The 27672-nt window shown below is 36.0% G+C and overlaps 2 protein-coding genes and 1 pseudogene across 3 annotated transcripts; all 3 read left to right on the top strand.

Annotated features, from left to right (window-relative positions):
- Positions 1-752: 752 nt before the first annotated feature.
- LOC137715679 (cytochrome P450 714C2-like) lies at positions 753-4263 on the top strand. Its single transcript, XM_088691609.1, has 5 exons — positions 753-1179; positions 2098-2322; positions 2490-2737; positions 3110-3464; positions 3659-4263. Exons 1-5 carry the CDS (start codon positions 871-873, stop codon positions 4082-4084), a joined length of 1563 nt encoding a protein of 520 aa, XP_088547735.1. The 5' UTR covers positions 753-870; the 3' UTR covers positions 4085-4263.
- Positions 4264-9915: 5652 nt separating this feature from the next.
- LOC137714805 (FH protein interacting protein FIP2 pseudogene) lies at positions 9916-10694 on the top strand (annotated as a pseudogene).
- A 12067-nt stretch (positions 10695-22761) lies between these two features.
- LOC137715866 (Tetratricopeptide repeat (TPR)-like superfamily protein) lies at positions 22762-27656 on the top strand. 2 transcript variants are annotated; one of them, XM_068455217.2, is made up of 12 exons: positions 22762-23409; positions 23595-23736; positions 23813-23929; positions 24057-24558; positions 24703-24741; positions 24840-24961; positions 25059-25205; positions 25426-25515; positions 25647-25771; positions 26372-26577; positions 26967-27091; positions 27171-27656. In XM_068455217.2, the coding sequence occupies exons 1-12, from the start codon at positions 23045-23047 to the stop codon at positions 27357-27359; spliced, it is 2169 nt and encodes a 722-aa protein (XP_068311318.2). In that variant the 5' UTR covers positions 22762-23044; the 3' UTR covers positions 27360-27656. The 2 variants fall into 2 exon arrangements, with proteins under 2 accessions (XP_068311318.2, XP_088547734.1); XM_088691608.1 differs by lacking the exons at positions 26372-26577; positions 26967-27091; positions 27171-27656 and adding an exon at positions 26155-26365 and having other exon boundaries at positions 22807-23409.
- Positions 27657-27672: the final 16 nt, after the last annotated feature.

Raw genomic sequence — 27672 nt, 5'->3', positions numbered from 1 at the left:
AAAAGACTTTAATATTGACTGAAAAGCAATAGGACGAAAATACTAACAAAGGACTTCACTAAAATGCCGGCCAACAAAACTAAACTAGTTTATATTTTATATTTTAATGTTAAATTTATTTTTAACAACTCCTAAAAAAAATTTACAAGTGCCAGAAAATGTATTTTTCCGCAACCCTACATAAGAGCATTTTCAAGATGTAAATTCTATTTTTATATTTTCGAGAAAATATAAATGTGAGTTTGTTATAAGGAGAAAGAGGTAAATTAGGTTTTTATTACATTTCTTGGCCAAGAGGGATATTTTCCACTCTTCATTTGAAAGTTTTCCGCCAACTAATAATGTAAAATAATCATTCCCAGGCATCTTGCATTCCATTAGAGATGCTCTTAGTTGATCAATTTTCTGGATAAGCACAACACTACTTCCAGAAAACCAGTTTCTTTTTTGTTCTTGGTTCTTAGAAATATCTTTATATTTTGCCCGTCATACAAATATAAAATGCAAATATTTGTAAGGCCAAATTACGTACTTTGATAAATACCAATCCAAGTTGGAAACTTGGCACACACGCACTACACACAGAAAAATATAAAAGCAAAGACTCGGTCACCAAAAGACTTCAATAGCATCAATGCCGTCCAGCTGAACTAGACAAGTTTTTATTTTATATTTACTTTGTCAACAGCTCCTCAATAAATTATATAAGCGCCAGCCAATGTAATCTTCCGCAACCCGAAATTTATAAGAGCATCTCCAAGATGCAAATTGGAGATGGACAGAACCGTGACTTGACAACCTTAAATGAATTAGTCCTTCTTGACTACTATATATTATATGTAAGGCAGTCTGCTTGGGTTTCCCAGCTGCATGAATAACATAATTGCATCAATGCAGCTCCTCCAATTTGATGCAAAAGTGTTACTGTCCCTTGTGTTGCTAGGGTTTATAGGATTGGTGGCAGGTCTCTACAACGGGCTTGTTGCGAAGCCAAGGAGGCTTCGATCCTTGCTAACCAAGCAAGGAATCAATGGACCTCCACATACTATTCTCCTGGGAAATATTTTGGAAATAAAGAAGGCTCGAGGCTCCAGCAATCCTACAAGTGAATCCCCGACCTCTCACAACTGTGCTGCTCTTCTCTTTCCATTCTTTGAGAAGTGGAGGAAGCTATATGGTATCTATATGCCTATAATTATACATTTAGTATTATGTTTGTGTCATAATCCTCCTCATCACATATGAGGACAACTTCCATGTTGAGGGAAGTTGAGGTTCAATCATAAGCAATATTAGGCGTAACCTAACCCCTTATAATTTTATAAACTCTTACAAGGTTTTTCCTTTATTTGATGTGAGACTTCTACTCCACATCCTCACACATGTAACGGGTCCGACATATGTTTCTGTCTTATTCCCGGATACACTACAAAAATTTTCCACGTACTAGAGGAAGCTATATTTTGTATATGCATATATAATATAGGGTGAATTGCCAATTTAGTCCCTAAATTATCACCTAAGTGAAAATTAGGTCTCTAAACTTTTTTTTTCCCTTCAGAAAAATTAGTCCTTGAATTATAAAATCTACCAATTACATCCCTAATATAAGATTTGAAGCTACTATATTCAATTTTCTGTCAATTTAAGTCACGTTACTTGCATGTGATACATATTAGAGGGTAGATTGGTAATTTTACATAAAGAAATAGTGTATGGAGTTAACTTTGGAGGGTAAATTAGACATTTGATTCGCAACCTATATGAAGCGTTAAGGGCTTATAGGCGAGAAAAAGACAGTATTACACACTAAAGTGTGTCAAGTGACTTAAGTTGACGAAAAATTGGATAAAATAACTTTAAATATAATAGTAGGGATGAAATTAGCAACTTTTAATGAATTTAGGGACTTATTTTATGGAAAAAATAATTCAGAGACTTAATTTTCTCTGCGGTGATAGTCCAGGAACTAAATCGATATTTCACCCTATATATATGCAGATTTATGAACATTAGCTAGGATGCAAAATTAATTTTCTTTCTTCTGAATAATGAGGTTCATGTCTGCTAAAGGGTAGTGGAAAACATTCTACACGTGAAGTATTTGTGTTTGCACTTGGAAACACACAAATATTATATGTGAACCAGCCTGACGCAGTGAGGGACATTACAACGTGCACATCATTGGACTTGGGGAAACCAACGTATCAATTTAAAGAGCGCGGTCCTTTGCTTGGTCAAGGTATTTTAACCTCAAATGGCACCTCGTGGGTGCATCAGCGCAAAATCATTGCTCCTGAACTATACATGGAGAAAGTTAAGGTATATATGCTCTTAAGCAGTCGTTATTTAACGATAAAGGGTGCTGTAATATTTGTAGTGATGGTCCTTTGGTATCATATTAGAAATAAAAAAAAGGTAGGAAAAAAAAAAAAATCTCTAGGCCACATTCTTTGTTTTGATTGTGGTTATATATGGTCACCCTGCAGGGAATGGTTAACTTAATCACGGAGTCTACAATTACTCTGATAAATTCGTGGAACAGTAGAATCGAGGCAGAGGGAGGAATTTCTGACATGAAAATAGACAGCTACATTGGAAGCTTCTCTGGCGATGCTATCTCAAGAGCTTGTTTTGGAAGCAACTATTCCAAAGGGGAGGAGATATTTCAGAAACTAAAGCAAATCCAGGAGGCAATGGGGAGGAAAGCTTTTCTGGCCGGAATTCCTGGAATGAGGTACTCACTTGGGAAAACATACCCACAAGTGGGATGCTGTTGTAGCGGTATCTTAAGCTAATCATGTGCTACCAAACATTTTAACATTCCCATATAACAATAGTTGATTGGCTTTACTGTCATGGCATCCCCATTGCGGAGAAGTTCTCCTATGCCATTTGGTCTTCCTTATATAAATCCATAACCAACTATAAAAAATTTGGACAAATCTATGTTTATCACATTTATGTACATTTGCGGTAACATCTTTGGTAGGTATACAGGTAATCTGGCATATGTGACACATGATCTGCAAATGTTTTACATATAACATTATTCTATAGCTCAACACTTGTTTACCAGTTATCTTAATTAATTGCAATCTTGTTGCAGGCACCTTCCCACTAAGAGCAATAGGGAAGTTTGGGCCTTCGAAAAGGAGGCTAGCGCTTTGATACTGCAGGTAGTGAAGGAAAGGCGGGCAGCAGAAAATGAGAAAGACTTATTGCAAATTATTCTTGAGAGTGCTAAAAACAGTAACCTTAGCCAAGAGGCAACAGACCGCTTCATCGTTGATAACTGCAAGAACATATACTTGGCCGGGTATGAAACCACAGCGGTCGCAGCCACATGGTGCCTCATGTTGTTGGCTTCGAACCAAGAATGGCAAGAACGTGTGAGAGCAGAGGCCCTTCAAGTTTGCCAGGGCCACATTCCAGATGCTGATATGGTTCGCAACATGAAACAGGTATATGATCTTTGCATGATTACTGCATATGTTTTCTTATTAAGACATAGTAGTATATAACTCCCTGATTAAGATATATGTTTTACATGATCAACCTCTAGAATTTTTCATGTTCGAAAACTACATTGTTTTGAGATAATCTCAAGTTGGGAACATAAACTTGACTGTTTGAATGATCGATGTGTGGTGTGCAGCTAACAATGGTCATTCATGAATCATTGCGCCTATATCCCCCGGTTAGTGTGGTGTCAAGGGAGGCTTTCAAGGACATGAAGTTCGGGGACATTCATGTTCCAAAGGGTATCAATGTTTGGACAATGGTGATAACATTGCACACTGATCCGAAACTATGGGGACCAGATTCGTATGCTTTCAACCCCAATAGGTTTGCAAATGGAATCACAGGTGCTTGCAAGCTTCCACAGTTGTACATGCCATTCGGAGTTGGTCCTCGAGTGTGTCTTGGACAGTACTTTGCCATGGTTGAACTCAAGGTTCTGATAGCTCTCATTGTATCCAACTTCTCCTTCTCACTTTCTCCCAAGTACCGCCATGCGCCTACTCTTAGATTGGTCTTAGAGCCGGAACATGGTGTTGATCTCTTGGTGAAGAAGTTATGACTAGGAGAAGCTAAAATTGAATAAAAGAGGTTGGTTGGGTTCCCTCCTCTCTAGAGTTTAGTTTGTTCACTTGTAAGCTTTTTATTGACATCGCTGATGCCAATTGGGTTTTGTTTATTTGCACTACTGCTTGTAACTATATACTGAAATTTCATAATAACATGTTCGCTCTTCTTCTATCCACCGTCAATTTTTTTTAAAATTTTTTTTTTTTTTTTTTTGAGAAAATCCCCTGTCAATTTAAAATAGCTATATTGGTCGTCTATTCCATCAATTCAAAAATAACTATTGGACATCTCCAGTTTCTTGTCCATACACAACTCTAAACTCTAGATCCAAATAGGAAATTGCCCACGTGCTGCTGCAAATTTTGAAACTGCAATACAGGACATATATGAATCATTTTGACATAAAGAAACCAACTTCTCCCTCCAACGATATTCCAAATTCCTGAAATTCCCAAACATAATAAATCCATTAGCAATTTGTTGATGTTTCTTTGTTTTATTTAGTCTAAAGATTGAAATATATAAGGATGTACATTTATATGGAGTAAAGAAGTGTGCAACCATTAGCAATGGAGTAAAGATTGTGTTTTGTGTGTGATTATGTGAGAATTTTAATTCAATTTCTGAATTTTCATTGTTTTTCCTATTAATTGAGGAGGGTGGTTAAGTTATTTGAATCTGTGGAAGTATCAATACGAACCAAAATGGAAAACAACAAAAAAAACATAGGATTGAGTGCTTCCAGAGAATCAGCTTGAATATAAGGCCAGAAAGTATGAACAAGAGTGCTAGGTTCCCTAATAGACTAGTGAGACAGTTGGGTGGCTGCATGCGAAAGGCACGAGCATATAATAGCTTGGACGCAGTGTGTAGAGTTTGCAAACTTGTCTTAAAAATTGGCAAACAAATCAAAGCATGAAAAATTTAGACGAAGTAAGGCATTTGATTTAAAATCACAATAAACATAACCTGAATTACATCACTACAAACACAAACAAAAGAAAATGAAATATTCCCCATTTGGTGGGTAAGAAAACCAAAAAAAGTGAAGTAGTTTTTGTCCCTTAAGAAAATACACACAAAAATACAACCAGAAATTACAATTCCCACGCATCCAACAACAAATCAAGAAACCCCATGACCCCATTTTCCTTCCCAAATTTTCTAGGAGACCAAACAGACCCCAACCCAACCCTAATCCCCAAATTTCTCAATCAAACACCCATCAAAAACCAAAGAAATTCAAGAAAACGAAGAATGCAACAGTTTGTTTCTTATCAAAATCGATCCCTCTTAAGAAAGGGACTTATATGCACTAAATTTGAATACTAATTAGGAGGTAAACCCACAAATTTCTAATAAAAAAATTCCTAATCAATCAAGTTACCAACGTCCTAAATTCCTAATTAACCACAAAAAATTACACTGATCAAATTAAAACCCCGAATTAAAACGCACCTAATTATAAAACTATATTAAAAATGAATATTTCATCATTTTGGTATAGCAGCGTAAAGCCTCATTAAAACTATGTTTGGTTAAATGATTTATAAATGCAAAAACTATGTTTGGTTAAACATTTTCAAACACAAAAATGTATGACAATCAATTAGAAAAGTAACTGAACAAAAGAAGATACATATAGAGATTTGTATGATGAAATAGAAAATGGTTGGATTTTCTTTAGGGTCAAGTGCCAATTTAGTTCCTGAACTATCACCTCAGTGAAAATTAGGTCTCTAAATTATATTTTTTATATAATGAGTCCCTAAATTCATTAAAAATTGCTAATTTCATCCCTACTATTCTATTCAAAGATATTTTATCCAATCTTTCGTCAACTTAAGTCACTTGACATATTTTAGAGTGTAATACTGTCATTTTCTCACCTATGGGACCTTAATATTTCATATAGATTGCGAATCTAAGGTCTAATTTACCCTCCAAAGTTAACTTCATACACTATTTCTTTATGAAAAATTACCAATTACCCTCCAATGTGTATCACATGCAAGTAACGTGACTTAAATTGACGGAAAATTGAATATAGTAGCTTCAAATCTAATATTAGGGATGTAATTGACAGATTTTTATAATTCAACGACTAATTTTTCTAAAAAAAATAGTTTAGGGATCTAATTTTCACTCAGGTGATAATTCAGGGACTAAATTGACAGTTCACCATTTTCTTTAACAAAAGAAGACACACGAGATTCAGTTTATAATCATGAAACCAAATAGAGATTTAGGTTCGAGGAAAAACTACATACCCCGCTGCAAAGTGATACATTTTACTACCCTCTATTTGTGATATACCACCAACCAAAGTATTAAGAAATTCCAACTCACCAGCCCCAACATGAACAAAAACCACATCATACTGGCTCCACTCCGCTGTCTTCCCTTCTTGAAAACCAAGCAGCTTAAGTAACTCAGATGCCCCAAAATCAACTAGTTGTTCAGCGTCGCCTGGACCGTTTTTATGAAAACCGTCAATTGTGAACACGCTGAAACTAAGTTTGGTACCAAAAGATTTCAAACTTGAATTGTTTGTAAATGTAGCAGCTTTCATCCCCTTGAACCTGAAGCGTTATAAAAAAACACAACTTATTAACTATTTGACATTGATATGTTTTCATAGAAATTCCTTCTGCAAGCATCCTACAAAAACTCTACTGCATTAGCGCAATCATTTCAGGCAAATACATATTATAGTTAATCCAAAAAGAAGAAATAATCACAAAGATTCTTAACAAATTAGCCATCAAGAGAAGGTTACACATTAAACAAAAGAGCGAAACTCGAAAGTATACACGATACATAAAATGAAGATCAAATTACCTATGAGCTCCTTCAACACAAAAACCAAGCAACCTCACTAGATTCTTACGGCGAACACCGCCAATCGCTTCCATGTTGACCTTAAACTCCTTCCCGGCTTGTCCCCTGAACGAAGCAAAGTAAAATCATCAAGCTGTCTCACTCCAAATTCCCCACTACAAAGCTCATGCAGCAGTTAGAACAAATTTAACTAACACCCCCAAACAACTTTTAGGAACAAGAATCATCAAATGTCTTATAAAATGTGTTGCAGTTAATCACCCTCAATTGCTTAATTAAATACAATGAATTTGAAAATTTTGACGTTTCAATCAGCAATATATGTACAATGAACTTTTATAAATAACCAATTTCCCCCTGACGCTAGATTTTAAAAATTTTCATCCAATTTTTTTACCCATTTTGATCATGCGGATAACACATAACAATTGTATAGGGACAAAAAGAATGGAAAATTGGCTGGTTGAAAATTGAATGAAAATTTTTAAATCTAATGCTAGGGGGGAATTGACTATTTATAAAATTTTAGGAGGATAATCGGCTAAAGTTAAAGTTTAGGGGGAAATTAACTAATTATAAAAGTTCAAGGGTAATTGGTTAACATTAAAGCTCAGGGGAATAATTGGCACCTCAATACAAGTTTAGGGGGCAAACCGACAAATAGCTCAAAAAATACAGATGAACTTCATCACTTCCGATGGGACCAGAGGGCCGGAACCACTACTCCTGGGCTTGATTTCCGACGAGGGGAAGGGCGGCCGACACTATGTAGCTTCGCCATAAGTCATTCTGACTTGAGGTTGTGAGTATATCCTAGCGTTGGTGGTGAGAGCAACCAATCTTCTCCTAAACTTTTTCGAATAAAAAATATACAGCTTCAAAAGTTAAGATGGAAATTTGATAAAAGAACGACCATGGGGTTCTGCTCTTTAGATTTTACTTTGTTCTCTTGTTTTAAGCCTGTATTACCTTGGTTGTTCCAATTCCGTTTAGGCTTGTGCATAATTTATGTTTTAAGCCTACGACAGTTTTCTCGTTGGATGTTTATCCTACTAGCCAGGGTTTTGGTGCTTTAGCTAGGGTTTAGGATCTCCACCAAGAGAGGCTACAGGAATTCTAAAACCATATGGATTTGAAGTCTTGTTAGACGGCATCAAGAAAGATTTGGGAGGTTTATTATCGACAGGACTCTAGCTAGGACCTCCAACGTGTATAAATATACAAGGGTCTCTCTGCACATGCTAACACACTCAACAAAAGGCTTTCTATTCTCCATCCACCTTGGTGCTTAAGCAATCTTTTCTCGTGATCAGTGGCTGCTCTAGGTTTGTCAATTTATCATTAGTGTTTTAATTAAATATTCGATTGTCACTTACTACTACGGTTTAGTGGTACTCCTCTTCACTTGTAAGTGAGAGTTTTTAGGTTCGATTCTTGCGAATTTGAACCACATTATTGTTAATTCATTGTGATGCTAAGCTCACCTCATCCCCTTAGTGTAAATAAAATCGTTTGTTGAGAATTAATTATTAGATTAAGTATATTAGTTTAACATCCCTATGAATTAAATGTTGGCAATTAGTATTATTATTATTATTATTATTATTATTATTATTATTATTATTATTATTGTTATTTTATTTTTTTTCTTGTGGGCCAAGGATTAGGATTCCTTACCGGTTTAGTTTATGAATTCTTACTCGTTAGGTATTAGGGTTTGTTTTAGTTTTCTTTATAAATAAGTTACCTTATAACTCATAGAATAATAAGCCATGACAAGATATACTCATCTCGGCATATTTATAGTCTTTGTTTTTGTGGTAATAAAGTAATATTCGTAGTATTGTAATCAATTTGTTTGTTGTTTGTCTGATGTTTAACGTTACATCACGCAATTCTCATATGATGTATTCTAAATTGAGGATAAAGACAAAACCAAATGAACACAATTCTACTAGTAGATTTCCTATCCAACATATGCATTACCACAGGTAAATATATAAATAAATTAAAACGAATTTTGCAATTTAAATAGCGTTTTTTATGCCACTTAGTACTATGGTTTAGTGATATTACTATTCACTTGTAAGTAAGACATCTTAGATCCGATTCTCGCTAAAGGCGAATTTGAACCTCATTATTGCTAGCCCATTATGAAGATAAGCCTTATCACTTAAAAGATTGGATTTTCGCCGAGAAGCGGTTAATGCACAAGGAGATAACATATTTTTGAATCCATGATTTAGCTTTCATTTAAGGGTTTCGACCCCCTCCCCCTTAATGTATATAAATATCGTTTGTTCAAATTATATACATACACACACAAGATAGTAATGCATTTATTCATCAGAATGAATAGATATAACTAAAATTTGGAACAATAATACAAGAATATTCATCATGTTGCAATCATGTTTAGAATAGGAATGTGATTGTGTAAATCCTAGGAAATCTGGGAATGTATCTTATATTCATATTAGGAGTAGATTACCTATTAAATGTTGTAATCCTAGCTAAAGGGAAAGGTTTTACCTATCGTACTATTATAAATAAAGGCACAGTGGGTGTGAATCAAACACACCTCACAATTAAATCACTCTCTCTTCTCCCTCAATATTGTCCGCCCCCTCTCTCTCCCTCTAAACCCTAGATCATTCAATCAAATAGGTCTACAACACATCAATGTTAGAATACCAAAAAAAGGAACACCTTTTAGGATTGGGAAATTAAACATTAGATTTTTATAAAATTTACTTGGATGTTGATGATTGGATTATTATTAAGTATCTATTAAGCTGCTTCTTTCCTATTGGTGACACCGAATTGTGATCAATTACAAATCTTTGTGATTAATTTATGCCTACTGCATTTACTTAAGGGAGTGTCCGCGGCCCATAAAAACAGAATGCTCTAGAGATTTCAAAGTTACACGATCGATCATCAGCGTATCAAAAAGTTATATGATCGGAAAGTTTCAAGGCAATGGCGAAGGACCTTAACATCTTTTCTATGGTTCATCTCAAGATCGGAGTAAAAGAGTTTTGTACAACGGTTGATACTCTAACTCGGCGTGAGCCTAATTCAATGCTTGCTGCAATGTTTAGCGGACGTCATGTTGTCCATCAGGTCCCGGAAACGGGATATGTTTTCATCGACAGGGATGGCGAACATTTTCGGCACATCCTTAACTGGTTAAGGGATGGAGTTGTTCCCTCGCCGGAAGAATTTTCCAAATATTCGGAACTTGTAAGAGAGGCGGAGTATTATCAACTACTTGGTCTAAGAGATAATATACAGGCTTTTCTAAACAAGAGGAAGGATGATGATCAAAACACTGAAAAGTTGGGTGCTGAACTAACGCGCATTGATATCATCAAATCATGTATAAAATCAAATGAGAGAATCCGGCTTCGAGGCGTTAACCTCTCCGGCCTTAACCTTTCGAACTTGGACTTGACAAACTTTGACTTCAGTTATGCATGTCTGAGAAATGTGTGTTTCAAGGGTTGTGATCTTCGAGGTGTAAATTTTAATCACGCGGATGCTGAGGGTGCCATCTTTCAACATGCTAGTCTGCAAAGTTCTGAATTTATTGGGGCGAATCTCCGCAACGTTTTATTTGTTGGTGCTAACCTTTACAACGCAAATTTGATATCTGCAGAGCTCCATGGTGCTGATCTTACAAATGCAAATTTAGAGGCGGCCAGTCTGGATGAGGCTTACTTGATGAGTCTTTAGATGATGTCCAATACATATTTTAAGAATGCAAATCTTGAAGGAGCTTGTGGAGAAAATGTGAATTGGCAACATTTCGAGGATGCACAATTTTCTGGTGTTATTCATTGACGCGTTTAAATTTTCTTGGTACTCTCATTAGGCTTGTTTTTCTTTACCTATATATGTCTCGTTGGAGCCACAAACCTAAATTTCGTATGAACTTTTATTCAGCCCTTTGAATTGAATACGCTGATTTAGGGGTGTATTCAATTGGAAATTTGAGAGATTTCAATAAATTTGTAGAGATTTCATGTAAAATTTTGATTCAATTCGCTCGAAATCTCATAAAAAGAGGAGAGATTTGTGAATGCTTAAAATACACTACAAAATCTCTCAAATTCCTCAACTTTTTCAAATTCTTTAAAATAAAATTCTAATTGATACACCCGGATTTATGAGGATTTTAATAAACTATGTTAAAATCCTGATCAAATACACATTGAATTTTAGAGAATCACTTAAAATCTTGATTGAATACCCTTAGATTCATTAAAAGAATTGAAATCCCTTAAAATCTTAATTGAATACACCTCCTTAATAACTACTAGTGACACACGTTGTTATTTGCATGAACTTGTAACACCACGTCGTCGGACAAACTGAGAGATGACACTAGTTTCACTCAGCTATATCTGTTGGAGACGAAGGTGCAGTTTAATCATATCATTTATAACATTAAAGAGAACTTGGCTCTCTAGAATTTAGTTTTGTTAACTTGTTCCAATTCCGTTTAGGATTTGATCATATATGTTATAGGGTGCCTTCGATCTGTATCCAGTTCATCAACCCTTTCACGTTTTCATAAACAGACCGTAGAATTCTTACATAGAAAGAGAAAGCTATGAACATGGAGAAGAAAGCATCATCTTCATTTATCGGGGCAAGTCTCCGTTTAGGCATAATTCAATACTTGCTGCAATGCTGCAACGTTTAGTGGACGTCGTGTTGTCTCGTCCATCAGGACCCTGAAAAGGGATATGGTTTCATTCGAAGGGATGGCATACTTGTTTCTCTACACAAGATGGAGGAGGATGATCAAAACACTGAAAAGTTGGAATTTATGCGCTTTGATATCATCAAGTCATGTATCAATCAAATGGGAGAATCCGGCTTCGAGGCGTTAACCTCTCTGGCCTTCACCTTTCGAAACTGGACTTGGCAAACGCTGACTTCAGTTTTGCGTGTCTGAGAAATGTTTGTTTCTCATGGTGTGATCTCGAGGTGCAAAATCCAGTTATGTGGACGCTGAGGGTGAGGGTGCAGTCGTTGAAGATGCTTTGCTTGGAAGTAGGGGTGGGTTCGGTTCCGTTCGGTTCGGTTTTTGGCGAAAACCAGAAATCGAACCGAAATTACTGTTCGGTTCGGTTTGGTTCGGTTTTCTATCGATTTGTGTTCGGTTCGGTTTCGGCCTGGTTCGGTTTTTTTTTTTTTTTTTTTTTTTCCAAGTAGCTTAAAAAAAGTATATGAAAACAACTTGTAGCCATTTTGTAATAAGTCATATTTCAACATAATCGTCAAGACTCAAAATAAGCATTCCAAATTTCTAATATAATCATAGTCTCAAAGACAATGAAAATAAACAATCAATTCAAAGTTCAATTATAATCAAGTGTTCCAAAGTCCAAAGTTAAATAAACATCAAAGTTTAAATCTTCCAAAAGTCCAAACTTAAAATAAACATCAAAGTTCAAGTATTCCACATCTAAAAGACTAAAATAAACATTCCAAATTTCAAGTCTTCCACACCTAAAATAGCATTCTTTATGTGCTGAAGTGATTTTGGAAGGTGCCCCACAATGAGAGTGATCCACGTACTTTTTCAATGACAATTTGCTTGCTAACGTTTGGGTGGCCTAGGGGGCAACATATCACCTTTTTTTGAACTTCCACTTGCCATGTCTACATACAAATAATAAAAGAAAAGATACTAATTAAAATGTTATTTAAAATAATCTAACAAAATCAAATGCAATAAATAAAATTACCTTTCTCAACTTCTTCACAAAACTCTATCTCCTCAATGGTTGGCTCATGATGTAATGCAACATGAATGGACCTAAGCCAATTTTGAGTACATATCAAAGCCTCCACCATTTTTGGACTTAAAGAACTACGATATGGATCAATTATCCGTCCACTTGTACTAAACGAGGATTCCGAAGCAATGGTTGATACGAGAATAGCTAAGATCTCTCTTGCAACATGTGCCAAAATTGGGTACTTAGAAACCCCATTCACTCTCCACCAATTCAATACATCAAAGTTCTCCTCTTCTTCTCCTTCATTAGGATCGGAAAGATACTTGTCTACATCATTATGCACAACCCGGGCTCTCTTTGCTTTTCTCATTTCACTTTTTTCTTTCAACTTTCTTTCTATTTCGGTCATGCTTGATGAAGAGTCTCCTATTGTCGTTTGAGAACTACCACCACCACTTATACTTTGTTGTGTACTCAAAGATATATCTTCATGAATCTTGTAAAGATCAATCAACAAGTCCTTCACCCCATTTGTGGCACTTTCAACCTTTTCTTCATCCTCACCAAATTGTATCTCAAAATAATCAACGACTTTCTCTAATTTGTGGCGAGGATCAAGCACAAGTGCTATAAAAAGATATTGATTCATGTCCTCAAGTGAACCCCAATACTTGTCATATTTTTCTTGCATCAACTTGGAGATCATAGACAAAAGTTCATCATCTTTGTTTTCATGCAAGAGACTTTTGATCTTAAACAAATCACCAAAAGTAGTATGAACGGTTGGAGTATTAAAACAACATACTTTTAAAGTGACTTCATAAAAAGGTCTCAAAAAGATTGCAAATATCCCCGCCTCACTCCAATCATCCATCGAATGTGGCCCCTCCCTCATATTATCATGATTGTCTTTAACAAAGTATGGAAGGTGATGACCATCATCTACTTTTAATCTATCAAAAGCCATCTTGAACTTTAAAGCCGATTCCAACATTAAAAATGTGGAATTCCACCTAGTAGGGACATCCAAAATCACAAGCCATTTGCTCTCTATTCTTACTTTCTCAACACACCTTTTAAAGCTTTCTAACCTTTGAGGGGAAGATCTTACGTACCTAACCGCATTTCGAATGCTTTGTATAGCCGTATTCAACAATTTTATCCCATCATTCACAACCAAATTGAGAATATGAGCAACACACCTCATATGCAAATATTTTCCATCATGCAAGAGTGCATTAGGAATCCTCCACCCACTTTTTCGGTGCACCAAGCCCCTTAAACCAGAATCATTTGCGGAAGCATTGTCAACCGTAATGGTTAACACCTTCTCTATACCCCACTCCACTAAGCATTCCTCCAAAAGTTGAGCGATGGATTCTCCTTTATGATTTGGAATGACAAAAAAATTCAAAATCTTTTTATGTAACATCCAATCATCATCAATAAAATTGGCAGTGAAAACCATATAATTGGTTTGTTGAATAGAAGTCCATGTGTCCGTTGTTAGACACACCCTAAATGTCTTCAATTGACTCTTCAATTTATCCTTTTCGGAATAAAACAAGCTAAGTACATCCTTAGCAATTGTCTTACGACTAGGCACTCTCCACATAGGACATGCTTGCATGCAAAAACGGCGAAAACCTTCTCCTTCAACAAAAGTAAAAGGCAACTCATCTATTATTATCATCTCAACACAAGCCTTAGTTAGTTCCTCTTGAGAAAATCCTATAGCTTCCAACTTATCTTTCGTGCCGGCAAAGGTTAAGATTTTTTGCCTATTTGCGGCAAATATTTCCTTATTAGGACCGTAGCTTCTACATCTTGCTATATGGTTTCTTAAATTAGTTGTACCATTTTTATTAGGGTCGGCCATATATGATTGAGCGCAATACTTGCACAACCCCTTAACTCTACCACCCTCAATTTTTCTTTCAAAATGCTTCCAAACTGTAGACCTTTCATGACTTTTTAATGATTCCAAAAGAGCTTCTTCTTTACTTACTTGGTCATGTTGATCACCTTCTTTTGGAGTTGCATCGGCGGGATTTCCGGATCCACCAAGAGAACTAGGAGTTTGTCGAGGTGCCACCATGGTGTTTTGAGGCGGAGTTGATCCACCAACAATGTCCATCTAAAATAAGAGAATCATACAATTAATTTTTCAAATAAGAGATTCATCACAATTAATGAATTAATTATTAAACACAAGGGCAAAAGTAATAGAAAGATATGAATACTTACTTCCGATGGTATACTCGAAGATGAGTTTGTTTGATCCTGAGGGCTATTTGATTTTGATCTCATTGAGTTTGAACTTGAGCTTAAGACCCTTGAGACCTTTGACGCCTTTGACTTCATCTAATTCACACAAAATAATAAGAGGATAGTAGTTAGTACTACAAACTTATGAGGTGTATACCGTGATAAACCAAATGAAATCAAGCATATATCAAATGATATGTAAAATCCACTTAACACTAAAATTGCCTCACAAAATCTGACCGTTGACCATTATTCAAAACCTCGTGGTTTACATTTATGTTCTTTTTAATTTTCTATGTGGAATTTGTAATATCCACTATCCACTTATCCAGTTTGTTTTACATGAAGAGGAAAGAACCATTCAGAATTTCAGATGCAGGCTTGCAGCAAAGAACCATTTAGATCCACTGATCCAGTTTGTTTTAACTTCAATCACCATTCAGATGCACAGTTTTACAACAAGCACAGTTTTACTGATGCAATTAATGACTTAGTTTATCCCAAACCAACCATTCATTCTAACTTAGTTTACAACAAGCACAGTTTTACAACATTCATTCTGATGTTAAAGTCTTTAACATTAATTATCAAATCAAAATCAACATGTATAACCAATTACAATTTCTGAAAGGTTCTCAAAACTAACAGGTTCTCAAAACCAACAGGTTCTCAACATGTATAACCAATTACAATTTCTGAAAGGTTCTCAAAACCAACATATCGAAATCGAATATTACAGTATAACCAACAGGTTCTCAAAATCCCAGAAAACCATCGAAATCTTCAATCACGATTCACGACAAAGAATAATTAATCAAATATTACAAATTTACAATTTCTGAATTCTGAAACATGGGTATTCTACTATTCTCAGATTCTGCATGCAATTTTAATGATTGGTAATTTGGTAAGCAGAAGCAGAAGCCCAGAAGGCCATAATCGGTAAGTAGAAGCAGTTAAGCAGAAGCCCAGAATCGATAAGCAGAAGCAGAAGCCCAGATATGAGTGTATGAGACCAACCTTTTGCAGTCTCGAGACTCGAAGTCGACACGGCAAGAAGAAGCTCACGGCGAGATCAAAGACTGGCGCTGGCGGCGAGGGCAAGGTGTGACTGTGTAAGAGATTGAGACAATTTGAGAGTGAGAAAGGTCTGCCGGTCGCGAACTCGCGGTCGCTTGGGATTCAAGACTGAGAGAGACAGAGAGTTTGATAGAGACACACTACTACAAAAGGGGGCTATAGTGTCGGAGGGTGGTGTCGCTTTAATCTAATATAGTGGCGGATTAGGCAGTTGCGACACTAACTGAACATGACGTCGGATTTACTGTCGCTTATAAGCGTTATTAAATATTTATGTCGCTTTTAAACCGACGTAAACATATATTTTAATAATTTTTAAATACTAGTGTCGCTTTTAAACCGACGTAAACATTATTGTAATAATTTTTAAATACTAGCGTCGCTTTTAAGCGACATAAAGTGTGTATATATATATATATATATTAAATTATATATATATTAAATTAAATTTTATATCCCTAAAAACTATAATAATTATATATATATATATATATTAAATTAAATTTTAAAAAATTGGTGATCATTGGATTGGCTTAAATATACATACGATTCAATTTCTTAAGTGTTATACATACAAAATAAATCAATTTAAATCTACTTAATATATATATATAGTCACACACCATTGAACTTGATTGGATACGAATTCTATGAAACTAATTTCGACAGTTATAAACGAAGAATCACGATTTAACGGTTATTTTAACTCCGATTTTGATGATTTTTTACAGCTACACTCCTGACCCTATATGAATACAATGAATGGATTCGATCTTCAAATTAAAATATTTACACAAGTGGATACCACAAAATCTTATGTTATACTTAATGAAAGTATAAATAAACTCTAAGTGTTAGTCAATCTATTGTTTTGATGGGATACAAATTCTCCGAAACTAATTTCAACGATCCCAACCGTCAAACTTGTTTGCATATGCTTCGAGATCACATCAGCAAAAAATCACAAAAAACAAACATTCAGAGATCAAGTAACGGGACAAAGCTTTTCGACGGTTATAAACGAAAAATCACGATTTAACGGTTATTTTAACTCCGATTTTGATGATTTTTTACAGCTACATTCCTTGACCCTATATGAATAGAATGAATGAATTCGATCTTCAATTTAAAATATTTACACAAGTGGATACCACAAAATCTTATGTTATACTTAATGAAAGTATAAATAAACTCCAAGTGTTAGTCAATCTATTGTTTTGATGGGATACGAATTCTCCGAAACTAATTTCAACGATCCCAACCGTCAAACTTGTTTGCATATGCTTCGAGATCACGTCAGCAAAAAATCACAAAAAACAAACATTCAGAGATCAAGTAACGGGACAAAGCTTTTCGACGGTTATAAACGAAAAATCACGATTTAACGGTTATTTTAACTCCGATTTTGATGATTTTTTACAGCTACACTCCTTGACCCTATATGAATACAATGAATGAATTCGATCTTCAAATTAAAATATTTACGCAAGTAGATACCACAAAATCTTATGTTATACTTAATGAAAGTATAAATAAACTCTAAGTATTAGTCAATCTATTGTTTTGATGGGATACGAATTCTCCGAAACTAATTTCAACGATCCCAACCGTCAAACTTGTTTGCATATGCTTCCAGATCACATCAACAAAAAATCACAAAAAACAAACATTCAGAGATCAAGTAACGGGACAAAGCTTTTCGACGGTTATAAACGAAAAATCACGATTTAACGGTTATTTTAACTCCGATTTTGATGATTTTTTACAGCTACATTCCTTGACCCTATATGAATAGAATGAATGAATTCGATCTTCAATTTAAAATATTTACACAAGTGGATACCACAAAATCTTATGTTATACTTAATGAAAGTATAAATAAACTCTAAGTATTAGTCAATCTATTGTTTTGATGGGATACGAATTCTCCGAAACTAATTTCAACGATTCCAACCGTCAAACTTGTTTGCATATGCTTCGAGATCACATCAGCAAAAAATCACGATTTAACGGTTATTTTAACTCCGATTTTGATGATTTTTTACAGCTACACTCCTTGACCCTATATGAATACAATGAATGAATTCGATCTTCAAATTAAAATATTTACACAAGTAGATACCACAAAATCTTATGTTATACTTAATGAAAGTATAAATAAACTCTAAGTATTAGTCAATCTATTGTTTTGATGGGATACGAATTCTCCGAAACTAATTTCAACGATCCCAACCGTCAAACTTGTTTGCATATGCTTCCAGATCACATCAACAAAAAATCACAAAAAACAAACATTCAGAGATCAAGTAACGGGACAAAGCTTTTCGACGGTTATAAACGAAAAATCACGATTTAACGGTTATTTTAACTCCGATTTTGAGGATTTTTTACAGCTACATTCCTTGACCCTATATGAATAGAATGAATGAATTCGATCTTCAATTTAAAATATTTACACAAGTGGATACCACAAAATCTTATGTTATACTTAATGAAAGTATAAATAAACTCTAAGTGTTAGTCAATCTATTGTTTTGATGGGATACGAATTCTCCGAAACTAATTTCAACGATCCCAACCGTCAAACTTGTTTGCATATGCTTCGAGATCACATCAGCAAAAAATCACAAAAAACAAACATTCAGAGATCAAGTAACGGGACAAAGCTTTTCGACGGTTATAAACGAAAAATCACGATTTAACGGTTATTTTAACTCCGATTTTGATGATTTTTTACAGCTACACTCATTGACCCTTTATGAATAGAATGAATGAATTCGATCTTCAAATTAAAATATTTACACAAGTGGATACCACAAAATCTTATGTTATACTTAATGAAAGTATAAATAAACTCTAAGTGTTAGTCAATCTATTGTTTTGATGGGATATGAATTCTCCGAAACTAATTTCAACGATCTCAACCGTCAAACTAATTTCACTATCAATTGATGGACAGAGTGTGGAGTGTGTGTGCTGTATAGCGCACAAATATGGCCCTCAACTTTTATTATTTTTTTGCTCTTGTGTAATACAAATTCTCAGAAGTATCCTTCCAATTAATTGAAGAGATCTTATTTTGGGACCAGGAGGTATTATACGGAATATATGTTTTCTTTTTTAGAAGAAAAAACCAGGTGGTTTGACTTGTGCAAAAATGGTGCTTTGCACACCCAAAAACCTACCCTTATATGAGTGTCGCTTATAACCGACACTAAATTATTTTTTTAAATATTTTGAAATCCAATGTCGCTTTAAATTAGTTTTTTTAAATATTTTGAAACCCAGTGTCGCTTTTAAGCGACATATTGATTTAAATTAGTTTTTCGTTTTATAACCATCGAAAAGTTCCATAGAATTTGTATCCCATCAAGTTCAATGGTGTGTGTATATATATATATATATTTATTAAGTAGATTTAAATTTATTTATTTTGTATGTATAACACTTAAAGAAATTGAATGGTATGTATATTGAAACTGATCCAACGGTCACCAATTTTTAAAATTTAATTTAATATATATATAATTATTATAGTTTTTAGGGGTATAAAATTGTTACATTAATATATATAATTATTATAGTATTTTTTAGGGTTATAAAATTAATATATATAAAATTATAGTATTTGAAATATTAGGCGGGAAATTTCCCGCTTGTTTGAATGGATGGAGAGACTTAGTGTCGGTTTTAACCGACGCTAGTGTCATTAAAGCGACGCTATGTGAATTTCAAAAAGTGTGTCAGAAGTTGGCGTCGGTTAAAAGCGACGCTAGTTTCATTAAAGCGACGCTAGTTTCATTAAAGCGACGCAAGTTTCATTAAAGCGACGCTATGTGAATTTCAAAAAGTGTGTCAGAAGTTGGCGTCGGTTAAAAGCGACGCTAGTTTCATTAAAGCGACGCTAGTTTCATTAAAGCGACGCAAGTTTCATTAAAGCGACGCTATGTGAATTTCAAAAAGTGTCAGAAGTTTGTGTCGGTTTAAAGCGACGCTAGTTTCATTAAAGCGACGCGAGTTTCATTAAAGCGACGCTATGTGAATTTCAAAAAAAGTGTCAGACGTTTGCGTCGGTTTTAACGGACGCAAACTAAGTACCCATATTTAAACCCCTCTCTTTCCTATTTCAACCGTGCTTTCATTTCTCCCCCAATTTCAGACTTTCTTCTTCTCCTTCCCCATTTCATCTGTGCGTCCCCTTCTTCCTCCTTTTCATTTTTTCCTCAACTCCTTCCCCGTTTGCTTTGGATCACCAGTTTGAAGATCAACATTCTGAAGAACTCCAATTCGAGGAGGAAGAGCTTGAAGGTGGTTCATTTTTAAATTATTATGATTATTAATTTTAGTTTCTATTTTGTATTCTAAATAATTTTATGCTTAAATTGAAAATTTATTTTTGTTTCTTGGTTTTTAATTGTTTTTTTTTGTATTTATGCATGTTGGATCTGAAGAGCAAGGACACTGGAAATCGCAAATCCATAATTTTTTAAAGGTATAAAACCTGAGTTTAATCTATAGAGATTAGAGCCTTAATGTTGAAGTAGTAAAGTATTGGAGCACTGATCTAATGGCAAGCATGGCAGCATGAAGTTGCTAGTATTATATATGGCACTATGGAGCTACAAAATATGTGGTCTTCGACAAAGGCAAGCACAGGAAAGCATGGAGGATGAATTTTTGTAAATTATATGGAATGTTAGATGTAAAACATTTGTATATTATGGCACTATTTTTCTTTTGAGTTATTTTTATTATTGTTTGTTTTGGCCTAAAATTGAAATTTATTATTTCGATTATATAATTTTTTTGAGTTATAATTATTTGAGAACGAATACAGAAACAGATTTCGACTTTTTTTTAAATTATTATTATCAAAGGTGGTGTCGCTTTAAATCGTCACTAGTTTGCATATTTTATTTATTTAATTGTTCTCTAACGTCGCTTTAAACCGTCACTAGTTTGCATATTTTATTTAGTTAATTGTTGACTAGCGTCGCTTTAAACCGACGTTAACATCAGCGTCGCTTTAAACCGACGCTGCGTAGTGGCGGATTAAGCGAACAAAGCGACGCTGAAGCCCTTTAGTGACGGTAGCAATGGCGTCGCTATTCCAATCCGACATTGCAGTGTTTTATGTCGGATTTTTGCCAAATTTCCGACAGAAATCGGGGTTTCTTGTCGGTTTTTGGTCCGCCGGTGATAGCCTATATTGTAGTAGTGACAGAGAGTGATTGAAGTTGAAGTCTTGAAGACCGAGAGAGAGAGAGAGAGAGAGGAGGCTAACCTTTTGATGTCGACTGTCGAGACTTGAAAACGGCAAGCAAAATCTGACGGCGAGATGAGAGAGAGAGACTGACGACGAGGGCAAGGTGTGAGAGATTGAGAGTGAAAAGGGTCGCGCCGTCGCGAGTCGCCTGAGAGATTGAGAGAGACAGAGCGAGAGAGCGAGGAGGCTCAGGGCCTCAGGCTGCGCGAGACTGCGAGAGGGTTACTACTGGGTTTAGGCCCCTAGGCATAGGGTTCATGAAAGAACTCTGAAGAAGAAGAACTGATTCACTGAAGGCAGGGAAGGGAACGAGAGAGAAGAGGCCAGGCCAGGGGAATGAAAAATAAGGAGGAGGAAGGTTAAGGTTACAACTTACACCGGCAGCGTTGTTAAGGGTTTTGTTAAAAAGATTAAAAAATTAAAAATAATCTCACAAATCCTGGAGGCATGAGGGTTCAAACCCATGCCTCCAGCTTGTAAAGTTTCACTGAAACCAACTTAGCAACAGGTCTGTTTTGTTATGATTGTATGACTAAACTATTTATAAATATTCAAAAAAATTATATATATATATATATATATATATCGGTTCGGTTCGGTTTTCGAGCCTCAAAAACTGAAACCGAACTGGTCAGATTCGGTTCGGTTCGGTTTGACAATTTCGGTTCGGGTTTTTTGCGGTTCGGTCCGGTTCGGTTATCGATTTTTTTCAGTTTTCGGTTTTTTGAACCCACCCCTACTTGGAAGGTTGTGAATTTGGAGGTGCAAATCTCCGTGACGCTTTATTTGTTGATCTGCTAACCTTGACAATGCATATTTGATACCTTAACTAACTGATACCTAAAGCCTAAAGAGTTACAGATGTGAGCGTAGCCAAGTTAAATAAAGTAGATATACCTTTTTGATATATTAGGAAGACCAAAATTTTAAATTAAATTTGCAAATCAAATGATGTGTTACCAATAAGAAATAAGCACGGTAATCATCGCTTGAGTAATAATTCAATCATCAACAACTATATCATTTGGTTTGCTTATTTGGATTAAAAAATCTGGTCTCACTGACATTATCCATACTTTTTTTTATGCATTGAGTTTGAATTCCTTGTCACCTCACCCAACCCCTCCCACAACCGAAAACAACTTAATACATTGAGATGTGGAGAAAAAAATTTCAATGATAATGTATTACTGAATAGGAGACACTACGTGTTAGTGAACTGATTTCATATAAGTCATTCTCCCCCCACCCACTAGGGTATTCATTCCACTTTGTGAGGAGATTATATTTTACACACAATTTATCTAGCTTTTGAGAAAATTTTGAAAATGTGCGCACATGGATAAACACACTTGTATAGCCAAACTTTACAAAGCCCAGGTAAGACAGTATCATTCAATGCTACAAATATTTTAACTATTAAATTTGATTTTTACTATCATACAAACTTTTTATTTTGAATCTGATTCATTCATTTTTCGTATTATCCATTATCGAATCTTCATAGATGGGACGGAATGCTCCGCAATGTAAACGACCTGCCGTATGCTTCAGATACGCACCAAAAAAAGCGAGGGACTCTGGACCGCCGGATTGGTAATGTCGTTTGACTTCTGAACGCAAACTGTCCATAACTCTGCAACTCCGTGCTTCTCGCTCCCAAATTCCCAGCAAATTCCCGATCTTCTCCATGAAATTACTCAATTAGTTAAAATTAAGAGAGAGAGAGAGAGAGAGAGATATGGAAGCGGTGGCGGAGGGGCTGTGGGCGTTGGCGGACCACCAGGAGCAGAAAGGGGAGATCGGGAAGGCGGTGAAGTGCCTGGAAGCCATATGCCAAAGCGACGTGTCGTTTTTCCCCATCGTCGAAGTCAAAACGCGCCTCCGTATCGCCACCCTGCTCCTGAAGCACTCGCACAACGTCAACCACGCCAAGTCGCACCTGGAGCGAGCTCAACTGCTCCTCAAGTCCATCCCTTCCTGCTTCGACCTCAAGTGCCGCGCCTACAGCCTCCTCAGCCAGTGCTACCACCTCGTCGGCGCCATTCCGCCTCAGAAGCAGATCCTCCACAAAGCCCTCGAGCTTTCCGCTTCCGCCGGCCACGAGTATGTAGTAGCAGTGCCAGTAGCCTTCAATTTCGCTACTTTTAATGCTTAATTTTCCGACCCCTTTTGATACCCATTTCGTTTTTAGTTTTTGACGTTTCGTTTTTGTAATTGTTGTTTTTGTTCAAGTATTTGGAACTTAAAATCTCATATTGGTGTTGTTATGATTGGTGTTGTTGTTGAAGAATTACGGTCAAGTTATGGTCTTGCAACTTCAATTCTCAGCTTGCAAATGCTCTGATCATCGAAGGGGATTACCGGAGTTCTATCTCCGCCTTGGAGGCCGGTTTTGTTTGCGCTGCCGAAATATATTATCCCGAGTTACAGGTAAACGAAACTGTCTGACAAGATAACATTACTTGTAGGTTAATTTCATGGCTTAATTTACTCATTTTGGATTTAGATGTTCTTTGCAACTTCTATCCTTCATGTACACCTAATGCAATGGGATGATGAGAGTACCGTTGAGCGAGCTGTTACCAAATGCAATGAAGTGTGGGAGTCCTTAGACCCGCAGAAAGTATGTTCCCATCTTGCCGTCTTAATAGTTTTCTACATTGCTTGTTCTAATTCATACTTTCCATAATGCTGATAACGGTTGCTTGTTTTACTTTTACCTCGTTCTTGCTTGGTTACACCCATAAAAGAGGCAACAATGCCTTGGTTTACTCTTCTATAATGAACTGCTGCACATATTTTATCGACTCCGGATATGTGACTACAAGAATGCTGGAGCACATGTAGAAAGATTGGATGCTGCTATGAAGGCTGATTTGCAGCAAATGCAGCATGTGCAGCAGCTGGGAAGGGAACTCAATGCTGTAAATCAGAGTCTTTCCCGGTTTGATCTACACCACAGGGAGAGGTCAGCATTGTCTGAAAAACAGGCTCGGCTTCAACACCAGCTCTCTAGTCTTTCAACATGGAGTTCAACTGCCCCAGGTTCCCTGGAACCAGCGTATTTTGGAAATATGAAACGAACATATGGAGATAAGCTTGAGCTAGCACCGCCTCCTCTTGATGGGGAATGGCTACCAAAAAGTGCGGTTTATGCTCTTGTTGATCTTATGGTGGTTGCGTTGAGTCGTCCAAAAGGAAATTTTAAGGACTCTGGAAAGCGTATACAATCCGGAATTCAAACCATCCAAGGTTTTCTTTTTACTCCTTTTATTTTTGTGGGAAGGGAGGGCGGGAGGGGGATTAACATGTCATTCTATGAGCCTCTGACTGATGGTGATACACACTTTAACTTGAATTATTTTGGTTTTTTATTCCTTTCCTTTTTCTTTTCAGAGGAACTTGTGAAGCTTGGAATAACTGATGGTGTGAGAGGTAAGTTCACTTTGAGGTGGCTATAATAACATGGTTACGTTGCTTTTATTTTTGTTTGAACATTGTTAAAGCAACCTTTCGTAAAATTTTCTGAGCAGAGGTGAATTTGCAACACTCTGCTATCTGGATGGCTGGTGTGTATTTGACGCTACTAATGCAGTTTCTTGAAAACAAAGTGGCTATGGAGTTGACGCGATCCGAATTTGTAGAAGCACAAGAGGTAAGTGCATGTCTCAAGACATACTTGTGTGTATTCTTAATCTCAAGGTGACTGCATGTAATGAGTATGGTCAAATCAATGTACGTGCACCTTGCAGGCATTGGTACAGATGAAAAATTGGTTTATGCGCTTCCCAACAATTTTACAGACATGTGAGAGCATCATCGAAATGCTCAGGGGGCAGTATGCTCATGCTGTTGGCTGTTATCATGAAGCAGCTTTCCATTACATTGAAGCTGCAAAGGTAAATATTTCTTGAACTTCAGTATCTGCCATATATCACTAGCCAAAAATTAAAGGTTTTATTGTTTTTACAATGAGAGAGCAATATGCTAATTTGTGTCCTCTACCATGTTTGTTAGATTTCATTCTGTTTGGTAAAAGGTAAACAAAACAAATGAGACATATGGACGTAATTTCCCTTGGCATCTAAACTATGTGTTACATGTGTTGTGTATGAGCAGCTGACAGAGAGCAAATCAATGCAAGCTATCTGCCAAATTTATGCAGCTGTCTCCTACATCTGCATTGGTGATTCGGAATCATCTACACAGGTGAAAGGTTTTCTGTAATTTCTGTTCTGTTGCTTTTATATTTTTTTTTAAATTTAGTATTTGATTGCACGTAGTTTTCATTTTTTTTTTTCTTTGGATTTTCCCATTGCTGAACAGATGTTTGGATGCAGGCACTTGACTTGATTGGACCTGTTTACAGAATGATGGACTCATTTGTTGGAGTTCGAGAGAAAACCAGTGCTCTTTTTGCCTATGGTCTTTTATTGATGAAGCAACAAGATCTACAGGAAGCAAGGTACATTCAAGTCCTTTATCATCTTCTGCGGTTGGCATTATAGATTTTAAACTGTTGTTTTAAAGTCGGAAAAGTTTTGAATTTGACTGCTGTGTGGAGATTAATCTGTCTACTCTGTTTCCTTAGTCATTTAGACCGAGTCCATTTTATTTCCTAAAGCATTTATACGAGTTGAACATGTCATATTTATAATGTTATTGATGTTTCAATTGTTTCTATCTTAATATTGGATAATATTTTCAAGTGATGTATCAAATTTTTCTTCAACTCTATATATTGTTAATTAATTCACTCCTTGAAATGCTATCTAAGAAAAGTGCACCATTATCCTTCAAACTATGAAGTGATGAATATTTGCTGTCTAGCTGAATCCTGGTTTCTAGGAGACCCACAGGGTTAACCCTGCAGATCCAACCATACGGACAAAGAGGAGCACAAACTACTACTATGGAAACCAAGTCCTCCAGGCTCTGCTTTTTGCTTACTCTTTGTTTTAGTTCTTGTGTACATAAACTTATAAATCCAGCTAATCGTGATAACGGATATGATACTTGAATTTTTTACAATATTGACTCTCTACTAAATCTCATTTTGGTGCAGAAATCAACTTGCCAAAGGTTTGCAGTTGACACATACACATTTGGGGAACCTTCAGCTTGTTTCACAGTATTTGACCATCCTTGGGAGTTTGGCACTAGCTCTTCATGATCCTGGACAAGCCAGAGAGATCTTGAGATCATCCTTAACATTGGCAAAGAAACTTTCCGATATCCCAGCACAGATATCAGTGCTCTCTATTCTGACAGGTATATATGTTCCTTTTGGCTCATTATATAGAACAGACAATCTAGTTTCTCCATTAGTGCAACAGAGAGCCCTGCCACACTCTAGGTTGTGGTATGCACTGACTGGACTGATCAAATTCACGTTTATCCTTTTACTTGCAATGCTATGTGATATTTTCTAATGGTTCCAAATTTGTATACATGACCATGTTCTGCATTCATGTATCAGAGTTTTGGAACAAATATTTTGTAACCGGAAGAAATTTAATGTTTACGGTTGTATTTTAGGTCATTCTTCTGCATATTAGTAAAGCATGTCAGATTTCATCATTTAACTAACTCAATTGAGTAGATTTTAACTGGAATCTTCATTGGATTTATTCTGCTGATACATGCTATTTTTATGGTAGCTTTGTATCAAGAGTTAGGCGAAAAGGGACATGAATTGGAGAATCTTGAGTTCCAGAAGAAAAGGGCGGATGAACTGCAAAAGAGACTTGCAGATGCACATTCATCCATTTACCATATTGAACTAGTGAGGGCATCTGAACGATGATTTAATCTTTCAATACGGGGCACTCGCTGATCATTTCTCTTGTACATATAACTTGCAGATTGAACAAGTGAAGGTTGAAGTACAACAATTTCATGGGTTTGACATCAATCGTGCAAACATGGGCCCATCCATGAGTGACAGTCTTGACATTCCAGAATCTATTGGTCTATCTGCCCAGTTGCCTACTCATTCATCATCAAGGCTAGTTGATTTAGACTCAGGAAGACGTGGGAAGAGGAGAATTTAGATTCTGACTTGTACAGTTCGAAACATCCTCTATTTTTCCCTTCTTAGGGAAAATGGGAGACTGATAACTTAGAGGAGATTGAAGTTGAGCACTTTGAAATCTATGTATAGTGTTGTGAAGTAGGTTAACTCCAGCGACAGAGTAGCGTTTGTTAGCGCTGGTATGAGAAATGCTGTATATGTTTTGGTGAATGTAATGTTATCGGGCAACGTTACCATATTTACTTGATTCCTTGATCCTTGGGAAACATAGTTTATGTCATCAGTGCAATGCAATACAGATGCTTGTTTGGTTTCACTTTCATGTCATGCGG

Source organism: Pyrus communis, chromosome 3 (assembly GCF_041283825.1).
Source record: "Pyrus communis isolate YQ-2024b chromosome 3, ASM4128382v1, whole genome shotgun sequence".
Classification (NCBI taxonomy): domain Eukaryota; kingdom Viridiplantae; phylum Streptophyta; class Magnoliopsida; order Rosales; family Rosaceae; genus Pyrus; species Pyrus communis.
This window is presented reverse-complemented; position numbering and strand designations above follow the sequence as displayed.